The sequence below is a fragment of the Vigna angularis genome, chromosome 2 (genome assembly GCF_016808095.1).
Source record: "Vigna angularis cultivar LongXiaoDou No.4 chromosome 2, ASM1680809v1, whole genome shotgun sequence".
Classification (NCBI taxonomy): Eukaryota; Viridiplantae; Streptophyta; class Magnoliopsida; order Fabales; family Fabaceae; genus Vigna; species Vigna angularis.
Window position 1 is genome coordinate 25,557,041 of NC_068971.1, and position 22,495 is coordinate 25,579,535.

General features: G+C 42.9%; 1 protein-coding gene across 5 annotated transcripts; it reads left to right on the plus strand.

Annotated features, from left to right (window-relative positions):
- The first annotated feature begins 723 nt into the window (after positions 1–723).
- On the plus strand, positions 724–17,356 carry LOC128195538 (uncharacterized). Of its 5 annotated transcripts, none has more exons than XR_008247158.1 (4): positions 728–864; positions 12,115–12,180; positions 12,289–12,378; positions 14,097–14,336. XR_008247158.1 is itself a non-coding variant. In XM_052873458.1 (4 exons), the coding sequence occupies exon 4, from the start codon at positions 14,565–14,567 to the stop codon at positions 17,298–17,300; it is 2,736 nt and encodes a 911-aa protein (XP_052729418.1). In that variant the 5' UTR covers positions 728–864; positions 12,115–12,180; positions 12,289–12,378; positions 14,558–14,564; the 3' UTR covers positions 17,301–17,356. The 5 variants fall into 5 exon arrangements, 4 of the variants coding, with proteins under 4 accessions (XP_052729420.1, XP_052729418.1, XP_052729421.1 ...); XM_052873458.1 differs by lacking the exon at positions 14,097–14,336 and adding an exon at positions 14,558–17,356; XM_052873459.1 differs by lacking the exons at positions 728–864; positions 14,097–14,336 and adding exons at positions 2,531–2,649; positions 14,558–17,356.
- The last annotated feature ends 5,139 nt before the right edge of the window (positions 17,357–22,495 follow it).

A 22,495-nucleotide genomic window follows, 5' to 3' on the forward strand; every position in this document is an offset into this window, starting at 1 on the left:
TCAATGGAAACAGAGCTAGGGTTCTATAAGCTTCTGCAGAGGATCTGCTGACAGTCTTTTGATGTTTTGTTTTCCAGGAGATTAAGAAACTCTCTAAGAACACACAAAAATGTTTGAAATGTAAATTGAATTTGTGTTTTGGACTAAAAGATAAAAACCCAATATTAGAAAAAAGACCCAAATAACATTCTAGAAAATCCTATCTAGAAGGATTCTAGAATAATCTACAAAAATATCTAAGGATGTTTATCTATAAAATGTCTCTAGAAGTTTAGAGTTTTAGGAATGTTTTAGAAATCTCTAGATAATAAATAATGATCCTTAGATTAATGTTGTGGTGGCAAGATCCTAACCATTGGTTAAGGAGGTGCCACTAATATAAATAGGAGTGATTGGATCATTTGTAATCAAGTCAAAAAAAGTTTAGAAGCATTCAATATAACAAACAGTTCATTCTCTCAATCTTCCAATCTCTCCCAATTTTTAAACACTTCCTTCAAGCCTCTAAAATTTCCTCCCAACAAAGTGCTATCAAAGCCATAAGATCTTTATAGAAATAGCAAATACTGGAGTTCCCTTTCAAGTATTGATGTTCACCAAGAGCAACTACGACAATTTGAGTTTAAGGATGATAGCTCTCCTTGGTGTACATGATGTGTGGGAGGTGGTGGAAAAGGGTCACATCGAGCCAGAGAATGTAGAGAGTCTCTCGAGCTCAAAAGGAGAGTTTGAGAGACTCAAGAGAGACAAGAAAGCTCTATCTAATCTATCAAGGATTAGACGAAGATTTCCGGAGTCAAGTCAGCCAAAGAAGCATGGGAGAAGCTTAAAATCTCTTACAAGGGAGCAGATCAAGTAAAAAAGGTGCGTCTTCAAGATGACGATGGAATTTGAAATGACGGACATGGGGCTTATGACATATTATCTCGGAATTGAAGTAAAGCAAGAAAATGAAGGAATTTTTATTACTCAAGAAAGTTATGCCAAAGACCTCCTCAAGAAGGATGATGCTAATCCAGTTGGTACTCCTATGGAATGCGGCATTTAGTTGAGTAAGGATGAAGAGGGAGAAAAAGTGGATCCAACCCTCTATAAAAGTCTTGTTGGAAGTTTGCGTTATTTAACCTATACAAGACCAGACATTCTCTATGTCGTTGAAGTCGTCAGTCGCTACATGAAAGCTCCAACAACTACTCACTTGAAGTTTGCGAAGAGGATTCTTCGATATATCAAAGGTACGACAAATTTTGGCCTATACTACTTCATTTCTCACAGTTACAAGCTTGTTGGATATAGTGATAGCGATTGGAGTGGAGATATGGATGATCGAAAGAGTACAAGTGGATTTGTGTTCTACATGGGAGACACAGCCTTTACTTGGATGTCCAAAAAGCAGCTTATTGTCACTCTTTCTACATGTGAAGCAGAGTATGTAGCTGCTACTTCATGTGTTTGGCATGTTGTTTGGCTACGAAACCTATTGAAGGAGTTAAGTTTGCCACAAGTGAAGCCAACAAAGACTTTTGTAGACAACAAGTCGACAATAGCATTAGCAAAAAACCTAGTCTTCCATGATTGAAGTAAGCATATCCACACTCGTTACCATTACATTAGAGAATGCATCAACAACATGGATATGCAAATGGAATACATGAAGACGCATGATCAGGTAGCAGATATCTTCACCAAACCGTTGAAGAAAGAAGTCTTTATGAAGTTGAGAAGTTTGCTTGGAATACAAAATCAAGTTTAAGATGGGGTGTTGAAATGTAAATTGATTTTGTTTAACGGTTTGGTGAAGATATTTGCTACCTGATCATGCATCTTCACGTATTCCATTTGCACATCCTTGTTGTTGATGCATTCTCTAATGTAATGGTAAGGAGTGTGAATGTGCTTACTTCGATCATGGAAGACTAGGTTTTTTGCTAATGCTATTGTCGACTTGTTGTCCATGAAAATCTTTGTTGGCTCCACTTGCGGCAAGCTTAACTCCTTCAATAGGTTTCGTAGCCAAACAGCATGGCAAACACATGAAGTTGCAGCTACATACTCTGCTTCACATGTAGACAGAGTGACAATAGACTGCTTCTTGGACATCCAAGTAAATGTTGTGTCTCCCATGTAGAACACAAATTCACTTATGCTCTTTCGATCATCCATATCTCCACTCCAATTGCTATGACTATATCCAAAAAGCTTGTAATCATTAGAAATGGAGTAGTATAGGCCAAAGCTTGTCGTACCTTTGATATATCGAAGAATCCTCTTCGCAGACTTGAAGTGAGTAGTTGTTGGAGCTTCCATGTACCAACTCACGACTCCAATGGCATAGAGAATGTCTAGTCTTATACAAGTTAAATAGCGCAAACTTCCAACAAGAGTTTTATAGAGGGTTGGATCCACTTTTTCTCCCTCTTCATCCTTTCTCAACTGATGCCACATTCCATAGGAGTACCAACTGGACTAGCATCATCCATCTTGAACTTTTTGAGGAGGTCTTTGGCATAGCTTTTTTAGGAGGTCTTTAGCATCATCCACATTCCATAGGAGTACCCACCTCTTCACAAAATTCATCCTTCTCTCTGGGGCATTGATTCTTCCATCCACCCTTCCCTCCAAAGCCTTCATTCTTTGTTAAGAACCTTGGTAAGAATCCTAACTATCTCCCTTACTCTCACACTTCAGGACTCTAACAGCAAGCAATTGTAAAAGAAACGACTTATATTCACATCAAAGAATCAAGAATACAATTGGGAAACCAGGAGCTTAACCTCCTTCACCAGGTCTAAACTGGTCTTCAACTCAAGAGTACAAACTCCATAACGGAAAACAATAAAAGAGGTCCTTTTATAGAGACCTTTTTCCCGCCCCACTTAACTGTTTAACAGTTAAGTACTCTTCCTCACCTTTCGCCTCTCATAAACCCTCCATGTCCTAACATTACTCCCCCCTTGAGAAGCAACCTTGTCCCCAAGGTTGAACTCTGGAAACTGTTCTTGCATCACCATTCGATCCTCCCAAGTTGCACTTTCCACCCCTCTGTCATGCCATTCAATCAGCACTTGCTCTCGTTGGTCTCCTCCTTGCTGCTGAACCCGTTTATCTAGCACCTTGGTTGGCCAGCATGACGGTCCACTCATTTGTAAGTTTGTTGGTAACTCCTTCCCCACTCGATTGATCCCAATGGCCAACTTCAGCTGGGACACGTGGAAGACCAGATGGATTCTCGCATTCTCAGGTAGGAGCAGTCTAAATGCTACCTCTCCTATTTTCTTAATCACTTTGAAGGGCCCGTAATACCTGGCCTAATTTTCAAATATACCCAATCATCCACCCTTATAGTCACTTGCCTCCTTTTTCAATTAGCCTGCTTGATCATCAGGTTCTGAGCTCGTGTCAAGTGGAATCGAAGTTGTTGCAGCGCCTCATCACGCGTCTGAAGTTCCTGGGCTACTGCTTCCACCAGTGTTTCCCCCGGCACAAACCTGGTTAAAGCTGGTGGTGTCCTCCCATAAACCACTTCAAACGGTGTGCTTTTGGCCGCCCCCTGGTAACTGGTGTTGTACTAGTATTCTGCCCACGGAAGGATCAAGTTCCAGCTTTTTGGTTGTTCAGAACAAAAGCACCTCAAATATCCTTCTAAAACCCGATTCATCACTTCTATCTGGCCATCGGTTTCCGGATGGTAAGACGTGCTCATCTGAAGATGGGTCCCCTGCAACTTGAACAACTCCCTCCAAAATGAACTGAGAAATAAGGGATCTCGATCACTTACTATGGACTTAGGCACTCCGTGTAATTTCACTACTTCCCTCACAAAAACTTCAGCTACCGTTCTCGCTGTATACGGATGTCTAAGAGGGATGAAGTGTGCATATTTGCTTAAACGATCCACGACTACCAAGATGGTGTCACACCCTTTGGACTTCGGCAACCTCACTATGAAATCCATGCTGATGTCTTCCTAAATCGCCTGGGGAATTGGCAGCGGTTGTAAAAGCCCTTGTGGTGAAGGTTAAGTACTTGTGCTGCTGGCAAACTAAGCACTAGGCGACAAACTCTGTTACCGCATTCTTCATCCCGATCCAGTATAGGGACTGCGCTATCCTCCTGCAAGTGCGGTATACTCCTGAATGACCCCCTTCGGGACCCAGTCCGACTTGGCCGAGATGACCAACCTTCCCCTGTAATGGAGTCGCCCATTTTCTATCGTGAATGAGGAGTGCTTATCTGGATCCCGAGTAATGTCTGCCACAACCTTCTTCAACTCTTCATCTTCTTCTACCTCCTTTACCACTTCCTGGAAATCCTTTCAGTACGGCCTCACCATTCCCTTCAGTTCCTTTTCCATCCCTGGACTGTGTTTCTCGGTTCCCTCCTCCACCTCCTCCCTTCCCTTTCGTGACAAAGCGTCTGCTACTTTATTGGTGGCTCCCGTTCGGTACACAATCTCGAAATTGTAGCCAAGGAGTTTAGCAATCCAATGTTGTTGAGCTTGAGTGGTTATCCTTTGTTCCAACAAAAACTTCAAGCTCTTTTGGTCTGTGTGCACGACGAACCTCTGGCCCAGCAAATATGGCCGCCAGTCCTGGATCGCCATCACCACCGCCATGAGCTCCTTCTCGTAAATCGACTTCCCCAGCGTCCCCTCTGATAACGCTTTGCTAAAGTATGCTATGGGTCTCTTTTTCTGCATCAGCACCGCTCCGATTCCCACCCCTGAGGCATCGCACTCTACGTGGAAAGGTTGCGTAAAGTTCGGTAATGCTAGCACCGGTGTTGTCGTCACCGCTTCCTTTAGTCTTCCCATCGCCTCCCTGGCCATCTCTGTCCATATGGAATTTCCCTTCTTCAGCATCTTCGTTAGCGGCCTCGCTATCTTGCCGTAATCTCGTACAAATCGCCAGTAGTACCCCGTTAAGCCCAAAAAACCTTAGACCTTTCAACGTTCGCGGTTCTTCCCAGGCAACGACCGCCTCCACTTTTCCTTCATCCATTTCGACCCCTCTCCTTGTTATAACATGCCCCAAATACCCGATCGATGTTCTCCCGAATTCACTCTTCTTCCTGTTGGCCACCCACTGTTGTTTTTGTAAGCGGTCCAGCACCATGTTCACTTGCTGCAGATGCTTCGCCCATGTTGCTTTGTACACGAGGATGTCGTCGAAGAAGACGAGAACGAACTTCCGCAAGTACGGTCGTAATAGCTCGTTCATAGCGCTCTAGAAAGTGGCGAGCGCATTGGTGAGGCCGAACGGCATTACCAGGAACTCATAATGCCCCAAGTGGGTCCGGAACGCCGTCTTCTGGATATCCGCCTCTCCCATCCGGACCTGGTGGTAGCCGGCTTTGAGGTCCACCTTCGAGAAATACCTCGCTCCCCTAAGCTCGTCCAACAGCTCTTTGATCACCGGTATGGGAAACTTGTTGGGGACGGTCGCTCGGTTGAGCGCTCGGTAATCTATGAAAAATCGCCAGCTTCCGTCTTTCTTCTTTACGAGAATCACCGCCGGGCTGGAGTAGGGACTTATACTTGGTCGAATAATCCCTGCATGCAACATTTCTGCCACCTGGTGTTCGATCTCCTCTTTCATGACATGTGGATAGCGGTATGGGCGCACATTGACACGGTCGGCCCCATCCTTTAAAATGATCTGATGTCTCTCTTCCCTGTCAGGAGGCAGTCTGCGGGGTTCCTTAAATACCTCCTCATACTGCCTCAATACTCTCCCCATTTCCTCCTTCTGTTCCACCGTCAGCCCCTCTTCCCCTCTATCCTCTCGTCCCGCTCGTCTACCTTCCAAGCTCTAAACAGAGCCCATGTCTCGGCCTCACTCATTTTCAACAATTTTTCTAGTTCAACCACCCTTCTCTCCAACATCGGATCGGATCCCCTTTTATGACAATCTTCTTCCCTGCTTGTCGGAACGACATGGTGGATTTCCCCCAATCCAGCGTGATCTCCCCCAATTTGGCCAACCAATCAACTCCGAGGATCATGTCTATTCCTCCCAACTCGAACAAATAGAACTTTTCCTCAATCTCAACTCCCCCCATGTCGACCACCACCCTCGGACAACACCCTCAGGTCTTCTTCTTATGACCGTCCCCTAAGCTTACTTGATATGGAAAAGTGTCTTCCATTCCGAGCTTCAGTTCCTCCACCAATTTCTTACTGATGAAGTTGTGGCTCGCGCCGCTGTCCACCAATATTAGCACGACTTTTCCTCCCACCTTCCCCTGCAACTTCAATGTTTTAGGTTGCGTCAACCCGCCAGCCGAGAACGCCGATAACTCCATGCAGGGTGGCTCCAACTCTACCTCTTCCCTTTCAACATCCTCTTCTTCGTCTTCGGCCAGTAACACCACCTGTAAACTCTTCTCCGGGCACTAGTGCCCTGGGCTAAATGGCCCCCCACATCAGAAACACCTTCCTTCTTCTCTGCGTTTCAGAAACTCAGGGTAAGGTAGGTTTCTTGAACTCCTTCCTCGGTTATCACTTCCTCCGCGCATTCCGCCTCTCACCAGGCCACCTCCCGTAGCGCTGTCACGTCTGACGGACCCGACGCTCTCGGTCGGGGTCGTTCTCATCGAATTGCTCCTCGGCGGATCGGTTCTTACCACCACTGCTCCTCCCCCTGTCGTTCGTCCCCATGATGGGGGGTTCTTGGATGTCGTCCAACCCATCAGACCTAGCCCGCGTAGAGCCTCTTCGACGTCTCGTGCCAGTTTCATCGTCGTCATCAAGTTTCGTGGGTCGTGGGGTCTCACCTGGCATCGCAATTCCTCCCGTAAGCCCGCCAGGAAGTATCCCAACAACTGGTCGTCCGAAAACGCCTTCATCTGTCCGGCCAGAGCTTCAAATTCTTTCACATATTCCTCCACAGTGGTTGTTTGCTTGATCGCCGCCATCCTCTCAAAAATGCTGCACCGGTAGCGACTCTCGAATCTAATCAACAACGCTTCCTTGAGCCCCTCCCATGATCGGTCGTTCACCTTTTCCTTCCAAAATTTAAACCAATAACCGGCGCTTCCCTCCATACTGATGTGAGCCAGTTCGATCTTCTCCGCCTCCGCCACCTTCTGTATCTCAGAATTTTTCAGCCCTATTAATTCAATTCAACAGATCGATTTCTTCAAACGCGGGTAATTCCACCCGTCGCCTCCAATTGGGTTGGTTTTCTGATCGTTCCCCTTCTCTTTCTCCTTCGACTTCGTCGCGCCGGGCACCCCCATTATCATTGACTGAACCATGGCTCCCGTCAAAGCTCTCCCTGTTTGGCTTGTTTCGCACACCCATCAATCGTAACAGTTCTTGGATGTCTTTACGCATCGTGATCAAGTCTTGCCGGTTTGCCGCTGACTCCGCCTTCAACCCGTCTACTGCCATCTCCAGGTGTTCCATCCGTCCTTCAACTACATTCATTTTTCCTTCAATTCTGTTCTCCAGAGCATGTAACTTCCCTTCCATCGCGTTCTCTCTCCGATTTGGATCCGGCAGGTCGGACCACTTTGTTAAGAACCTTGGTAAGAATCCTAACTATCTCCCTTACTCTCACACTTCAGTACTCTAACAGCAAGCAATTGTAAAAGAAACGACTTGTATTCACATCAAAGAATCAAGAATACAATTGGGAAACCAGGAGCTTAACCTCCTTCACCAGGTCTAAACTGGTCTTCAACTCAAGAGTACAAACTCCATAACGGAAAACAATAAAAGAGGTCCTTTTATAGAGACCTTTTTCCCGCCCCACTTAACTGTTTAACAGTTAAGTACTCTTCCTCACCTTTCGCCTCTCATAAACCCTCCATGTCCTAACATTCTTCCTTCCAACACGCTTCTCTCCCAATGATCCAGCCCTCCTCGCCCGTTCGGCTCCGGCCGTCCTCTTCCGTTCGGGTCCGTCCATCCTATGCCATTCGATTCTAGTAGTCCTTTCACGTTCGGATCCGACCGTCCTCTCCCGTTCGGGTCCTGTAGTCTTCTTTCGTTCGGGTCTGGCAGTTCTCTCTCGTTTGGATACGGTAGTCCTCGCACGTTCGGATCCGGCAGTCCTCTCCATTTCGGTTCCGGCTGTCCTCTCACGTTCGGTTCCGGCTGTCCTCTCATGTTCGGATCCGGCCGTCCTCTCACGTTCGGATCTTGGACGTATTCTTCTGCGGTCCCCGACTGCTTACTGTCTGCAAACCTTTCAAAGATTGTACCCCTATTCCATTCTCCAAATCGCACCACTACTGCTCCCTTCAGACCTTCCCAATAACGATTCTTGGCTTTCTCCTTCCAGGCTTTGAACCAGTAGCCAGCGCTACCCTTCATACTGATGTCGGCTAGGCGCACCTTTTCCTCCTCTGCCCCACCTTGCAACTCGAAGAACTTCTCTGCCTTAGAGATCCACCCCAACGGATCAAACCCTTCGAAAGTGGGTAGTTCTACCCCTTCTACCCAATTAGGTTGGGCGTCTCCTCGGTCTTCATCTAGTTCCTCCTCCAAGCTCTCCCTTCTCCTTCTCTGATTCTCGTTAACAAACCCATGGCTTCCATCCGAACTTCCATCTAGTTGTCGGGCTCGCCCTCCTATCATCCTCCTCAGTTCTTGTAAATCTTTGCGTAACGCCGCCGTCTCCGCTTCCAATCCCCCCATGGACATCTCCATGTTCTCCAATTTCCCTTCGACTGCATTCATTCTTCTCTCCATGATGTCTTTCACTCCTCTCAATTAGTATCCGGCAGGTCGGACCAATTGTTAGGTTTCTGAGTAGGAAACCTAATTAACCACAATCACAGTAGGCAGAAAAGATAATGAAAGAATGAATTTCTCTCATTAATGGTAATAGAATTCTCTAAACAAGGATAGTTGGAAGCATAACCTCTCTCACAGGACTATAGCCGCCTGTTAACAAACTCAATAATCAAAAGCATAACCCTAACAATAGAGTCTAGCTCTATTTATATTAAATATTTTCCACCCATCTTATACTGAATATTTCCCTAGAATATAGCTCTATTTACTATAAATATCTTATACTGAATATTTCCCTATAATATAGCTCTATTTACTATAAATATCTTATACTGAATATTTCCCTATAATATAGTTCTATTTACTATAAATATCTCCCGCTCATCCTAATTGCTACAACAGTTAGGATAATAACTCTTCAATCGATCAGCTCCAGTTCTTCACCTCTTTCCATCGTTCGGCTCGAGCCCTCACCGCTTTCAGCCGTTCGGCTCGACCTCTCCCCGCCTTCCACCGTTCGGTGCCCTTCTTCTTCTCCCTCACCGCTTCCACCATTCGGCTCGACCTCTCCCCGCCTTCCACCATTTGGTGCCCTTCTTCTTCTCTCGTATACCTTCCAACCCCTAACATTATCTATTACATTATATCCTATCAGTTAATGATTAAATTAAAATTTACAGCGATTAAAAGAAATGCATGATAGCCTATTCTAGGATTCAAAGCTGAATCGAAGATTAAGATCTAAAACTATAATGCTGATGTAATTGTCACGTATAATGTCCGAAATGACAGGAGAATGCATGCTTGATGCAGATGTGAATACTATGCTCAGTCTAGGATGGTAAGGAAAGATGGATAATGCCCGGAATTATGCAATGTACAATCAGGACTAAAAAACATGCATAAACCCTAGATAAGTAGAACGTGTTGCACCTAACCCAGAATATGAATGTTGATGCTGTGTTTGCATGCAAACCAACTTCAGCAAGTCTGGATTGAGATAAAAACAGTTTAGCAACCAACTCTCAATTCAAATTTTGTCACAGGAGTTTAAATGCTAAACTTAAGCTTTATTAACCTATAATATCATGAATGCAAATGAAGTGAGTTAACTAAGTCTAGAATGATGCAAATGCACGAAAGATGCTAGCTTAACATAGATGATATGCCTTATGTCATGAAACACATCTAGAACCTGTTTTTGACAGAATAAACATAAAACCACACTATGGGTAGACTTTGATTGCAGCGTTTTACACAATATACAGATTTCCTAGTATGCACATGTTATGAACAGGTTTAATACAATATGACATAATCTAAGGAATGAATAAAACCTAAAACCCCCAAGTGGGTATCAAGCATCATGCATAAAACCTGAAAATTCAAGATGCTATGAAGTGCAAGAACTTAAATTCATAAATGCAAATCAGAATCAAAACTAAAGGATGAACAGACTAGTAACAGGAATGCACGAAAGTAGAAATTACCAAACAATGAAATTGAACAATGACACTTATTGATCTCACGTAACAACAAAAATACATTTCAAAACAGAATTTAAAGTAAACATATTAGGACTCTGTGACAGTGGAAAGCAAGAACAACAACTCATACCCTAAAATCCAGAATTCAACCTCCTGACTCATTTAGTTCATTGAATTGTGTCCTGGCTTAAGAAGACATCTTGGGAAAGAAAAGCCCACTTTGGGGCCAATACAAGCTCTAGGTTAGAGATCACTAATTTGCAGTTTTCACAATTCAAAATGCCAAATGGTTCAATATTCTTGAGTCTGAATTAAGGTATAGACAAAGAAATGGAATAGAACCTGTAGATAACTACTCATGCTTCAGGAATTCAAAAGAAATGCAAAGCATAACAATAAACTAAAAGAACTCAGAAATTAGAAACAGAAGATTAAAATTTCACGAAACATAGAGAATCAAAATTTTATTTCAAAAACGAGGAATGTACATTGAATTGAGTTCAAGGAAATGGATACAAAAAATTTTACTCAGAGCATCATCCTGGCCGCTTTGTGCTTCCAACCCCTTTTGTTCCGCACCTTGAACCAGCTTCAAGCTCTTGAGACCTTCACCATGGTTCACGTGCAGTGCCACTGTTCATGTTTACTCAACATCATTGGCTCGACTTCGTGCTTCTTGGTGCAACCTAGGTCACACAACTTTGATTCCATTTAGGCGCGAGCTGCTTGCCCCTTTGTTCAGCTGCGCGTTTTGATTAAAGAAGCAAGGGTCAAAAGCTGATTTTGACCATGCCAGCTCTCTTGATCAGGGGCTTCTCTGCAGAATCTAAAACTGGGGAAAGGGTTAGAATTCAGAAATTGTAAAATAATAGACCTATCTAAGGAAAACTGACTTTATTCTATATTTTTATTTTTCTAAAATAAAAAAATTATTATATTTACATGAAAACACTATTAAGAAAATCTTTTTAATTGAAATTTCACAAAACTCAAATTTTTATGCTTATCAAATTATTCGTTATTAGAAAAAATAAAAGATGAAGAAAAGTTATACTCTAACTATATAAAGTAATTTTATATTATAATCCAATCATGTATAGTAAATTTGTAGAGATGTTACTAAAACTCGTTTCTAGCTGGGCAAAGCCTTTTATTGATTTGTCTTTAGGATTCCTACTATTTGTACTCCCTTTTTTCTTAATACATATAATTTTGATTTATTTATGTATTTGCCATGACATATTTACTTTTATCTTCTCTTTATTATGTCATGTTTTTATTTTAGAAAGGACTTTATAGAATTTTATGAAAATGAAACGTATACTAGAAATTACCTTTTGAAATACTAAGAAAAGAATTTTCTAAAAGTACATTGTAGAATGTAAAAAAAAGATGTTGAAGAGAATAATTTTTTTAAACACTCTCTTTACATTTTAAAATGTGATCTCTAAAATATTATTTTCAGTTTCATTTCCTGTAAATTAATTTTCAGAATGTTAAAGTGTGAGATCTCGAAAATTTAAACATAATTAAATGTCAAATCTGTACTTATTGCACTGCTGAGTCACCTGTCAGTTTCCTTAAATGCGTCTCGTCACACGTTCAGTGCATTAAAAACGCACTCACCGCTGCATGCACGAGCGCCACTTGTCACGTTGGAAGGTTCTGAAGTCAGAGTGAGTGTGCAGGTGTCGGATCGGGAGACGTTCGTCCGCACGAACGTGGATTGAACAAAATGAGTTTTCGAAAAACCCTTCCACTCACCTGTACCACTCATCTTCTTCCTCAGCAACCTCAACTCTTCATCTTCTCCAACTTCTCTCTAGAACATCCCAAACTTCTCTCTTCTGTAACTCACCGTTTCCTTCTCCGATCACGTTTCAGAACCGTAGGAACGTTCGTCCAGCTGTGATCTTCCTTTTGGACCGAACAGAATTTGGATCGGAACTGGTAAGTTCTCATCGTTAACCGTTCATCTTTTCTGGTTTCATGCGAACCCTAGTTTTGGTTGCATGCATGGGTTCTAGGTCTGAGTTATTCTGATTTTTGGTGTTTTAGACTAAGTGGAAGTTGTTGAGTGAACCTGAGTGTAGAACGCTGTTAGAGGTCGAACCAAAACCTTGCAATTGGGAGTACACTACTATCCAGGTAAGGGAAGCTTAATAATTTGATCCATACGTATATGATTGTGTGCGAGCCTGATAGAAATAGAATGTATGAGATGTATGCTGTGTTTGAGTATGCTTGAACGATCGCTGTTATGCATGAATGAATATGGTATGCGCTGGCTGATATGCATGAATTGAATACTGGACAATTTTTGTATAGTATGATTTAATGTGAAATCTATATAGTATGGGAATTAAATGATGAAACGGAAGTTATAAGATTATGAATCGTATGAGAAATGTTAAGCTTAGATGAAGATGAAAATATGAAATATAATGATCCTGTCATATGATAAAATACGTTCGTTATCGTACGGTCATATACCGTTCGGTTTCTCTGAAAATGATTTAGAGTGAAATTCTTTCATTTGGAAAGGATTTTGTTTAGAACGAGCGTCCCCATTTGAAATGCTATTGAGCGTTCGTCCCAATAGCGCTCGGTTTATACCAAGCGTTCGTCTTAAGTAGCGCTCGGTCTTACACCTAGCGTTCGTCCCAATAGTGCTCGGTTTATACCAAGCGTTCGTCTTAAGTAGCGCTCGGTCTTACACCTAGCGTTCGTCCCAATAGCGCTCGGTTTATACCAAGCGTTCGTCTTAAGTAGCGCTCGGTCTTACACCTAGCGTTCGTCCTAATAAGCGCTCGGTTTATGCCAAGCGTTCGTCTTAAAGTAGCGCTCAGTCTTATACTGAGCGTTCGTCCTAATAGCGATCGGTCTTATACTTAGCGTTCGTCCTAAGAAGTGTACGGTCTTATACCGAACGCTCGTCAATATCCTTGATTCCAGAACGTACGTAAATAGCGTTCGTCTCAGATTTTTTAGTAAATGAATATTCGCTTGCGGTCATTGACTGGCGGTTGATCCTGTTAAATAATTGTCCTCAGAGTACCAAATAGATCGTCTGGTTGTATCCTTATCATTTTGAATTTAGTCCCAAGTCTTTAAATTTAAATTATTCGATAACACTTATATTATATAGCTATGAATCGGTTCATTCAACTGATTCTAGCAAAAGTAACGTTCGTCATGTTCAGCGCGTCAACTTTATTGTTTTGAAAAGAAACCCCACGGTCTCACTCCTGACGTTCGTCCTCGCAGAGGATTGAACGCTCGTCTTTTTATGGAAGTGGAACATAGAATGAAAATGTGAATAAAAAGAAGTATTAAGGTGTGCGAACACTATATGAAGTGAAATTATGATTTTGGTATTTGAACGAGCGTTCCAAGGAGGGACGACTCTGATGTATATTGAATATTAAATTTGGTAAAGTATGACTGTGGATAAGTTAAGACTCGCTGTCCATCCTGATGTTCCGTGAATACTATCTTTATGTAGAGGAAGTATGTCATGTGTGGGAACGGCAGGAGGTCCTTAGTCCATAAGTTAACATGGGCGACGTAAGAACGGACTGACCTCGAGTGGCAGCTGTTTGGTGTATCCCAGTTACTACACCACTCGGGTGCAAGGACGCTTGTAACTACACAGATTCATACAGTCCGGACGGTCGGTCTAGCGTTTATATATTTATGTTTTGGATGATGTTATATGTATTGAAGTTGTGTGTTTGTTTGAATAGAAATGTTGAAGTATGAATTTAAATTACTTAAGTTTACCCTTTCGTTTTTCCTTGTGTTGTCATCTTGTATATGTACGTTCGTCTTGTCCTTGCAATGATCATCCGTGTGGATGTGAGCAGATGGTGGTGCGTCCCTTGAAGAAGTGCTAGAAGAAGAAAATTTGGAGGACGCGAATCTGGTAGATGTTGAAGTTAAAGCCGAGCCTTAGAGCGCTCGCGTATCTTGATATTATTAGTTTTATTTTGAACGTTCGGTCATAATTTTTGTAAGACCGTTCGTCCTTGAACTCTTGTACGTTTGAACGTTCGTTATTTATGTATCTTTTGGCCGTTCGGCATTCAACGCTCATTCGGTTTTTGTAAGACTGCACTGTTTTATTAGCTTAATGTAATTAATTCTGATTATGGTAATTACTATATTTTGGGATGTTACATTAGTGGTATCAGAGCAGTTTTGTTCTCTTAAAGGACGCTATAGGTTATGAGTGCATTGTGCTTTTGTTGTGTGCTTATTCTGTGTTTAATGAGTTATTGTTTTAACTCTTTGCACATTACTAACGTTCGTTTTCCTCTGTGTCCAGAGAACGAATGGCGCCTAGACTCCCTCCTCCACCTCAACCTACTGAACCAGATGCATCCAACAACGCTAGGTTGTTGGAGACGGTGATCGATCGTTTACAGCAACAAAACACGACACTGATGCAACAAAATCAGAGTGCCATGCAGAGTTTGGAAGCTTCGCGTGCCAGTTCGGAAACAACTCAAAGGCAGCTAATGGAGATTCTAGCAGCAACCAGGCACACTGCGGGAGCGTCTTCTTCCAACGCTGCCCCGCCTACTGCTGAGTGGAGCTTGGAGAGTTTCCTCCAACACCATCCGGCTAAGTTCAGTGGGAAAGGTCTTCCAGACGAAGCGGATCAGTGGTTAAGGGATATAGAGAAGATCTTCAATGCCAAGAGATGTCCAGATGAGAATAGATTAGCGTACGCAGAATATTTGTTGACGGGAGAAGCGAGTCATTGGTGGACGAGCGCGAGAGCTATTCTAGCGGACGCGCAACAGCCGATCACTTGGGAAGTGTTTAGAACTAAGTTTTATGAAGAATACTTTCCGGACAGCGTTCGGTTTGCGAAGGAGGTGGAATTTCTACAACTGGTTCAAGGGGGTATGTCTGTTTCCGAATACACCAATAAGTTCAAGCACCTCGTCAGATTCAATATTATGGCCACGAGTGAAGTGTGGCAGTGTAGAAAATTTGAGAACGGATTGCGGAGTGACCTGAAAGTACTGATTTCCAGTTTGTGTATCCGAACGTTCCCTGCTATGGTTGAGAGAGCCAAAGTCTTGGAGAGGAACATGGCAGAAGCGGAACGGCAAAAGAAGCAGCAGCAAGCGAGTAGGGGACCGATAGTGTCCAGGGGAGGTACTGTCCAGAGGAGACCTCCTTACGCTCGTCCAAACCAGCCTTCTCAAACGAGCGGATCTCAAGTAGTAATCCCTGTCGGACAGTCTGGACAGGGAAGTGTAGTTTGCTACCGGTGTGGAGGACCACATTATAGGTCTTCATGCCCTCAGTTGGTGGGAGTAAAGCACTGTAATCGTTGTGGAAGAAACGGGCACTCGGATCATGAGTGCAATATGAGTGGGCGTGCGGTGATGAGGCCACCCAATGCTGGAAGAAATCAGCCGAGAGGAGGACGAGCCCAAGCAAGTGGGCGAGTGTATGCTATAACGAGCGCTGAGGCAGCGAGCTCAAGTAATCTTATTATTGGTGAATGCATGCTGTTTGGTAGATCATGCTGTGCTTTGTATGATTCGGGGGCAACGCACTCCTTCATCTCGAAGGCGTGTGTTGAAAAGTTGGGATTAGAAGTGAGCGAGATGCAGTTTGACCTGGTGGTGTCTACCCCAGCAGCTGGTGAGGTTAGGACGTCCACTATGTGCGTCAAGTGTCCTATAGAAGTGGAGGGACGTAAGTTTAAGGTTAGCCTCATCTGCTTACCTCTTCAAGGTTTGGAGGTGATTTTAGGAATGGATTGGTTGGCTGCCAATCGCATTCTTATTGATTGTGGAGCGAAGGAATTAATTTTTCCTGGTGAAGAAGAAGAAGTTCTTTCAGTGAAGCTCGGTCAGCTGAAAGAAGACATTATGGAAGGCGCCAGCTGTTTCCTGATTATGACTCACGAGGATCAGGAATCTAGAGGAGTGGTAGAAGAACGATCGTCCATTAGAGGCGGTATGGGACGATCGGTTGTGGTTGAGTTCGCGGACGTTTTTCCGGAAGAGATCCCTGGACTTCCCCCTCAGCGTGAAGTGGAGTTCACCATTGATTTGGTGACGACAGCGGCTCCTATCTCGGTTCAGCCATATCGAATGTCGCCTGCGGAGTTAGCTGAACTCAAGGAGCAGATTGAAGAGTTGATAGAGAAGAAATTCATTAGGCCGAGCGTATCACCTTGGGGAGCGCCCGTGTTGTTAGTAAGGAAGAAGGATGGCAGCTCTCGGTTATGTATAGACTACAGGCAATTAAATAAGCTGACCATCAAGAACAAGTACCATTTGCCAAGGATAGATGACTTGCTGGATCAATTACATGGGGCTGCGGTGTTCTCGAAGATTGATTTGAGATCCGGATATCATCAAATCAGGGTTAAGGAAGACGACATCCAGAAGACGGCATTCAGGTCTCGTTATGGACATTATGAATATGTGGTAATGCCTTTTGGAGTAACGAACGCTCCAGCCGTGTTCATGGAGTATATGAACCGCATATTCAGGCCTTATTTGGATAAGTTTGTGGTCGTCTTCATAGATGATATTCTCATCTATTCCAAGACCGAAGACGAGCATGAAGAGCACCTTAGACTTGTACTTGGAGTGTTGCGGGAGAAGGAGTTATATGCCAAGTTGTCTAAGTGTGAATTCTGGATGAAGGAAATTCAGTTTTTGGGTCATGTAGTGTCAGCTGGAGGCATCTCGGTAGATCCAGCGAAAGTGCGAGCGGTACTGGAATGGGAGAGTCCGCGTTCGGTCACTGAGGTACGTAGTTTTGTTGGACTGGCGGGCTACTACAGACGTTTCATTGAAGGTTTTGCTAAGATAGTGGCACCGCTAACTCAGTTGACCCGTAAAGATCAGTCGTTCGCTTGGACCGATCGTTGTGAGGCCAGTTTCCAGGAGTTGAAGGTGAAATTGACGAGCGCTCCAGTGTTAGTTATTCCAGACACGTCTAAACCGTTTGAGGTTTATTGCGACGCTTCTCATCAAGGTCTGGGTTGTGTTTTGATGCAAGAGAAGCGAGCGGTAGCTTATGCGTCTCGTTAGTTGAGGATTCACGAGAGGAATTACCCAACGCACGACCTGGAGTTGGCAGCGGTCGTTTTTGCGCTGAAGATTTGGAGGCATTTCTTGTATGGATCCACGTTCCAAGTTTTCAGTGATCACAAGAGTCTCAAGTACCTCTTTGATCAGAAGGAGTTGAATATGAGGCAGAGGAGGTGGCTTGAGTTCTTGAAGGATTATGACTTCGAACTACTCTATCATCCAGGAAAGGCGAACGTGGTAGCGGACGCTCTAAGCAGGAAAGTGGTACATGTGTCGTCCATGATGGTGCGCGAGCGGAGCTTAGTGGAGAGTTTCAGAGATCTAAGGTTACAGTTTGAGTTAGAACCGAGCAGCATCAAGTGTTGTAACCTTAGAATATCTAGCGATGTGTTTGATCGGATTAGGATGAAGCAACGTGAGGATGAAGAGCTGGTGAAGATCTTAAGCGCGCTCGGTACGGATCAAGCTAAGGGGTTCAATACGGGAACGGACGACATGTTGCGTTACATGGGTAGAACGTGCGTTCCGAATGATGGCGAGCTGAAGAGAATTATTCTGGAGGAAGGTCATCACAGCCGTCTTAGCATGCACCCTGGCATGACTAAGATGTATCAAGACCTCCGGAGATCATTTTGGTGGCCTGGATTGAAGAATGATGTCGCTCGTTTTGTGGCATCATGTCTAACCTGTCAACGAGCGAAGGCGGAATACCAAAGACCTGGCGGATTACTTCAACAGTTGGAAATTCCCGAATGGAAATGGGATAACATATCCATGGACTTCGTGACTCATCTACCACGCACGGTCAGGAATCATGATTCAACCTGGGTGATCGTGGATAGGCTAACGAAGAGCGCCCACTTCCTGGCAGTCAACTTGAAGATGTCGATGACCAACTTAGCCAAGTTATATATCCAAGAGATCGTTCGCTTACATGGAGTGCCGTCGAGCATCATTTCCGATCGAGACACAAGGTTCACTTCATTGTTTTGGCAATCACTTCAAAGCGAGCTCGGTAGTAAGTTGCAAATGAGTTCAGCCTATCACCCTCAGACGGACGGCCAGTCTGAACGGACCATCCAGACGCTAGAAGATTTGCTGAGGACGTGCGTCCTAGATCACTTAGGCGCATGGGATGAGGTTCTGCCACTAGTGGAGTTCACGTATAACAACAGTTTCCAGGCGAGCATTGGAATGGCACCGTTCGAAGCACTCTACGGGAGGAAATGTCGAACGCCACTTTGTTGGTTCAAGGAAGGAGAGAACGTGCTAACTGGACCTGAGCTTATCCAGCAAACGACCGAGAAAGTCAAGCAAATCCAGGAGAGGTTGAAGACGTCTTTGAGCAGGCAGAAGTCTTATGCTGATAAGAGGAGAAGGCCGTTAGAGTTTGCTGCAGGAGATCATGTGTTCCTTCGACTCAATCCAGTCACTGGTGTAGGACGAGTCGTTCGTCCAAAGAAGCTGTCTCCCAAGTTCATTGGACCATATCAGATTCTAAGGAAGATCGGACCAGTAGCGTACGAGCTTACTTTGCCGCCCCAGCTATCCAACCTTCACCCCGTTTTCCACGTCTCTCAACTCCGGAAGTATGTAGCGAATCCATCACATGTACTGGAGTTGGAAAACATTCAGCTTCGTCCAGACCAAACGTTGGAACTACATCCAGTCCGTATAGAAGATAGCCGCACCAAGTACTACAAAGGCAAGGAAGTTCGTTTGGTAAAGATGGTGTGGGACGCTAAGACTGGTGATTCAACGTGGGAAGTGGAGAGCGCCATGAAGGACTTGTACCCTAATCTATTTTCGGGTGAGTCTTTAATTTTCGAGGTCGAAAATTTTTGTAGATAGGTGGAATGTGAGATCTCGAAAATTTAAACATAATTAAATGTCAAATCTGTACTTATTGCACTGCTGAGTCACCTGTTAGCTTCCTTAAATGCGTCTCGTCACACGTTCAGTGCATTAAAAACGCACTCACCGCTGCATGCACGAGCGCCACTTGTCACGTTGGAAGGTTCTGAAGTCAGAGTGAGTGTGCAGGTGTCGGATCGGGAGACGTTCGTCCGCACGAACGTGGATTGAACAAAATGAGTTTTCGAAAAACCCTTCCACTCACCTGTACCACTCATCTTCTTCCTCAGCAACCTCAACTCTTCATCTTCTCCAACTTCTCTCTAGAACATCCCAAACTTCTCTCTTCTGTAACTCACCGTTTCCTTCTCCGATCACGTTTCAGAACCGTAGGAACGTTCGTCCAGCTGTGATCTTCCTTTTGGACCGAACAGAATTTGGATCGGAACTGGTAAGTTCTCGTCGTTAACCGTTCATCTTTTCTGGTTTCATGCGAACCCTAGTTTTGGTTGCATGCATGGGTTCTAGGTCTGAGTTATTCTGATTTTTGGTGTTTTAGACTAAGTGGAAGTTGTTGAGTGAACCTGAGTGTAGAACGCTGTTAGAGGTCGAACCAAAACCTTGCAATTGGGAGTACACTACTATCCAGGTAAGGGAAGCTTAATAATTTGATCCATACGTATATGATTGTGTGCGAGCCTGATAGAAATAGAATGTATGAGATGTATGCTGTGTTTGAGTATGCTTGAACGATCGCTGTTATGCATGAATGAATATGGTATGCGCTGGCTGATATGCATGAATTGAATACTGGACAATTTTTGTATAGTATGATTTAATGTGAAATCTATATAGTATGGGAATTAAATGATGAAACGGAAGTTATAAGATTATGAATCGTATGAGAAATGTTAAGCTTAGATGAAGATGAAAATATGAAATATAATGATCCTGTCATATGATAAAATACGTTCGTTATCGTACGGTCATATACCGTTCGGTTTCTCTGAAAATGATTTAGAGTGAAATTCTTTCATTTGGAAAGGATTCTGTCTTAGAACGAGCGTCCCCATTTGAAATGCTATTGAGCATTCGTCCCAATAGCGCTCGGTTTATACCAAGCGTTCGTCTTAAGTAGCGCTCGGTCTTACACCTAGCGTTCGTCCCAATAGCGCTCGGTTTATACCAAGCGTTCGTCTTAAGTAGCGCTCGGTCTTACACCTAGCGTTCGTCCCAATAGCGCTCGGTTTATACCAAGCGTTCGTCTTAAGTAGCGCTCGGTCTTACACCTAGCGTTCGTCCTAATAAGCGCTCGGTTTATGCCAAGCGTTCGTCTTAAAGTAGCGCTCAGTCTTATACTGAGCGTTCGTCCTAATAGCGATCGGTCTTATACTTAGCGTTCGTCCTAAGAAGTGTACGGTCTTATACCGAACGCTCGTCAATATCCTTGATTCCAGAACGTACGTAAATAGCGTTCGTCTCAGATTTTTTAGTAAATGAATATTCGCTTGCGGTCATTGACTGGCGGTTGATCCTGTTAAATAATTGTCCTCAGAGTACCAAATAGATCGTCTGGTTGTATCCTTATCATTTTGAATTTAGTCCCAAGTCTTTAAATTTAAATTATTCGGTAACACTTATATTATATAGCTATGAATCGGTTCATTCAACTGATTCTAGCAAAAGTAACGTTCGTCATGTTCAGCGCGTCAACTTTATTGTTTTGAAAAGAAACCCCACGGTCTCACTCCTGACGTTCGTCCTCGCAGAGGATTGAACGCTCGTCTTTTTATGGAAGTGGAACATAGAATGAAAATGTGAATAAAAAGAAGTATTAAGGTGTGCGAACACTATATGAAGTGAAATTATGATTTTGGTATTTGAACGAGCGTTCCAAGGAGGGACGACTCTGATGTATATTGAATATTAAATTTGGTAAAGTATGACTGTGGATAAGTTAAGACTCGCTGTCCATCCTGATGTTCCGTGAATACTATCCTTATGTAGAGGAAGTATGTCATGTGTGGGAACGGCAGGAGGTCCTTAGTCCATAAGTTAACATGGGCGACGTAAGAACGGACTGACCTCGAGTGGCAGTTGTTTGGTGTATCCCAGTTACTACACCACTCGGGTGCAAGGACGCTTGTAACTACACAGATTCATACAGTCCGGATGGTCGGTCTAGCGTTTATATATTTATGTTTTGGATGATGTTATATGTATTGAAGTTGTGTGTTTGTTTGAATAGAAATGTTAAAGTATGAATTTAAATTACTTAAGCTTACCCTTTCGTTTTTCCTTGTGTTGTCATCTTGTATATGTACGTTCGTCTTGTCCTTGCAATGATCATTCGTGTGGATGTGAGCAGATGGTGGTGCGTCCCTTGAAGAAGTGCTAGAAGAAGAAAATTTGGAGGACGCGAATCTGGTAGATGTTGAAGTTAAAGCCGAGCCTTAGAGCGCTCGCGTATCTTGATATTATTAGTTTTATTTTGAACGTTCGGTCATAATTTTTGTAAGACCGTTCGTCCTTGAACTCTTGTATGTTTGAACGTTCGTTATTTATGTATCTTTTGGCCGTTCGGTATTCAACGCTCGTTCGATTTTTGTAAGACTGCACTGTTTTATTAGCTTAATGTAATTAATTCTGATTATGATAATTACTATATTTTGGGATGTTACATAAAGAAAATAAAATGTATTATAAAAGATATTTCCATAACCTTAAATAATAAAATATGTTTCAAAATGTACACTCAAGCACGTAAAAGATAAAAAGTGTTGAATAAATTTTGGTAACACTTTTGAAATCTACCAAAGTACTTTTTGGAACATGAAAATAAATTAATAAATAAATAAATAAAAGCTCTAAAATTACTTTTCCAAATGAAAAAACACTACTATGAACATATTCACTTAAACAGTTTTATCGCTTTTCACATTTAAGAATACGTATATTTTTAAAATATCTTATTTTCTTTTTAAAGTATGAAACAAGAAAGAGAAAATAAAGATAAATATATTATTTTGAATAAAAGAATCAAAAGAGAGTGGAAATAATGGGATTGAACTTAGCTTTAAATATGGGTTTTTGGGCCCATGCAAAAGAGAGAGAAAAGATAGTTGTTCATCGAATTTCCGAAGTACAAACATATTATTTTTGTTCGCACTCTCTCGCTTTTTGTAAAATCCAGTTCTTATTAATTTATCATTCAAACAAAATTACTATTCGAATTATTCTATTTTTTCCTTAGTTACATATTAAAAGCACTTAAATTTTGTGGACAAATTCTAAAAAGATTTTGTGAATTGAGAATAATTTTGTTAAACTTTTTTATGTTT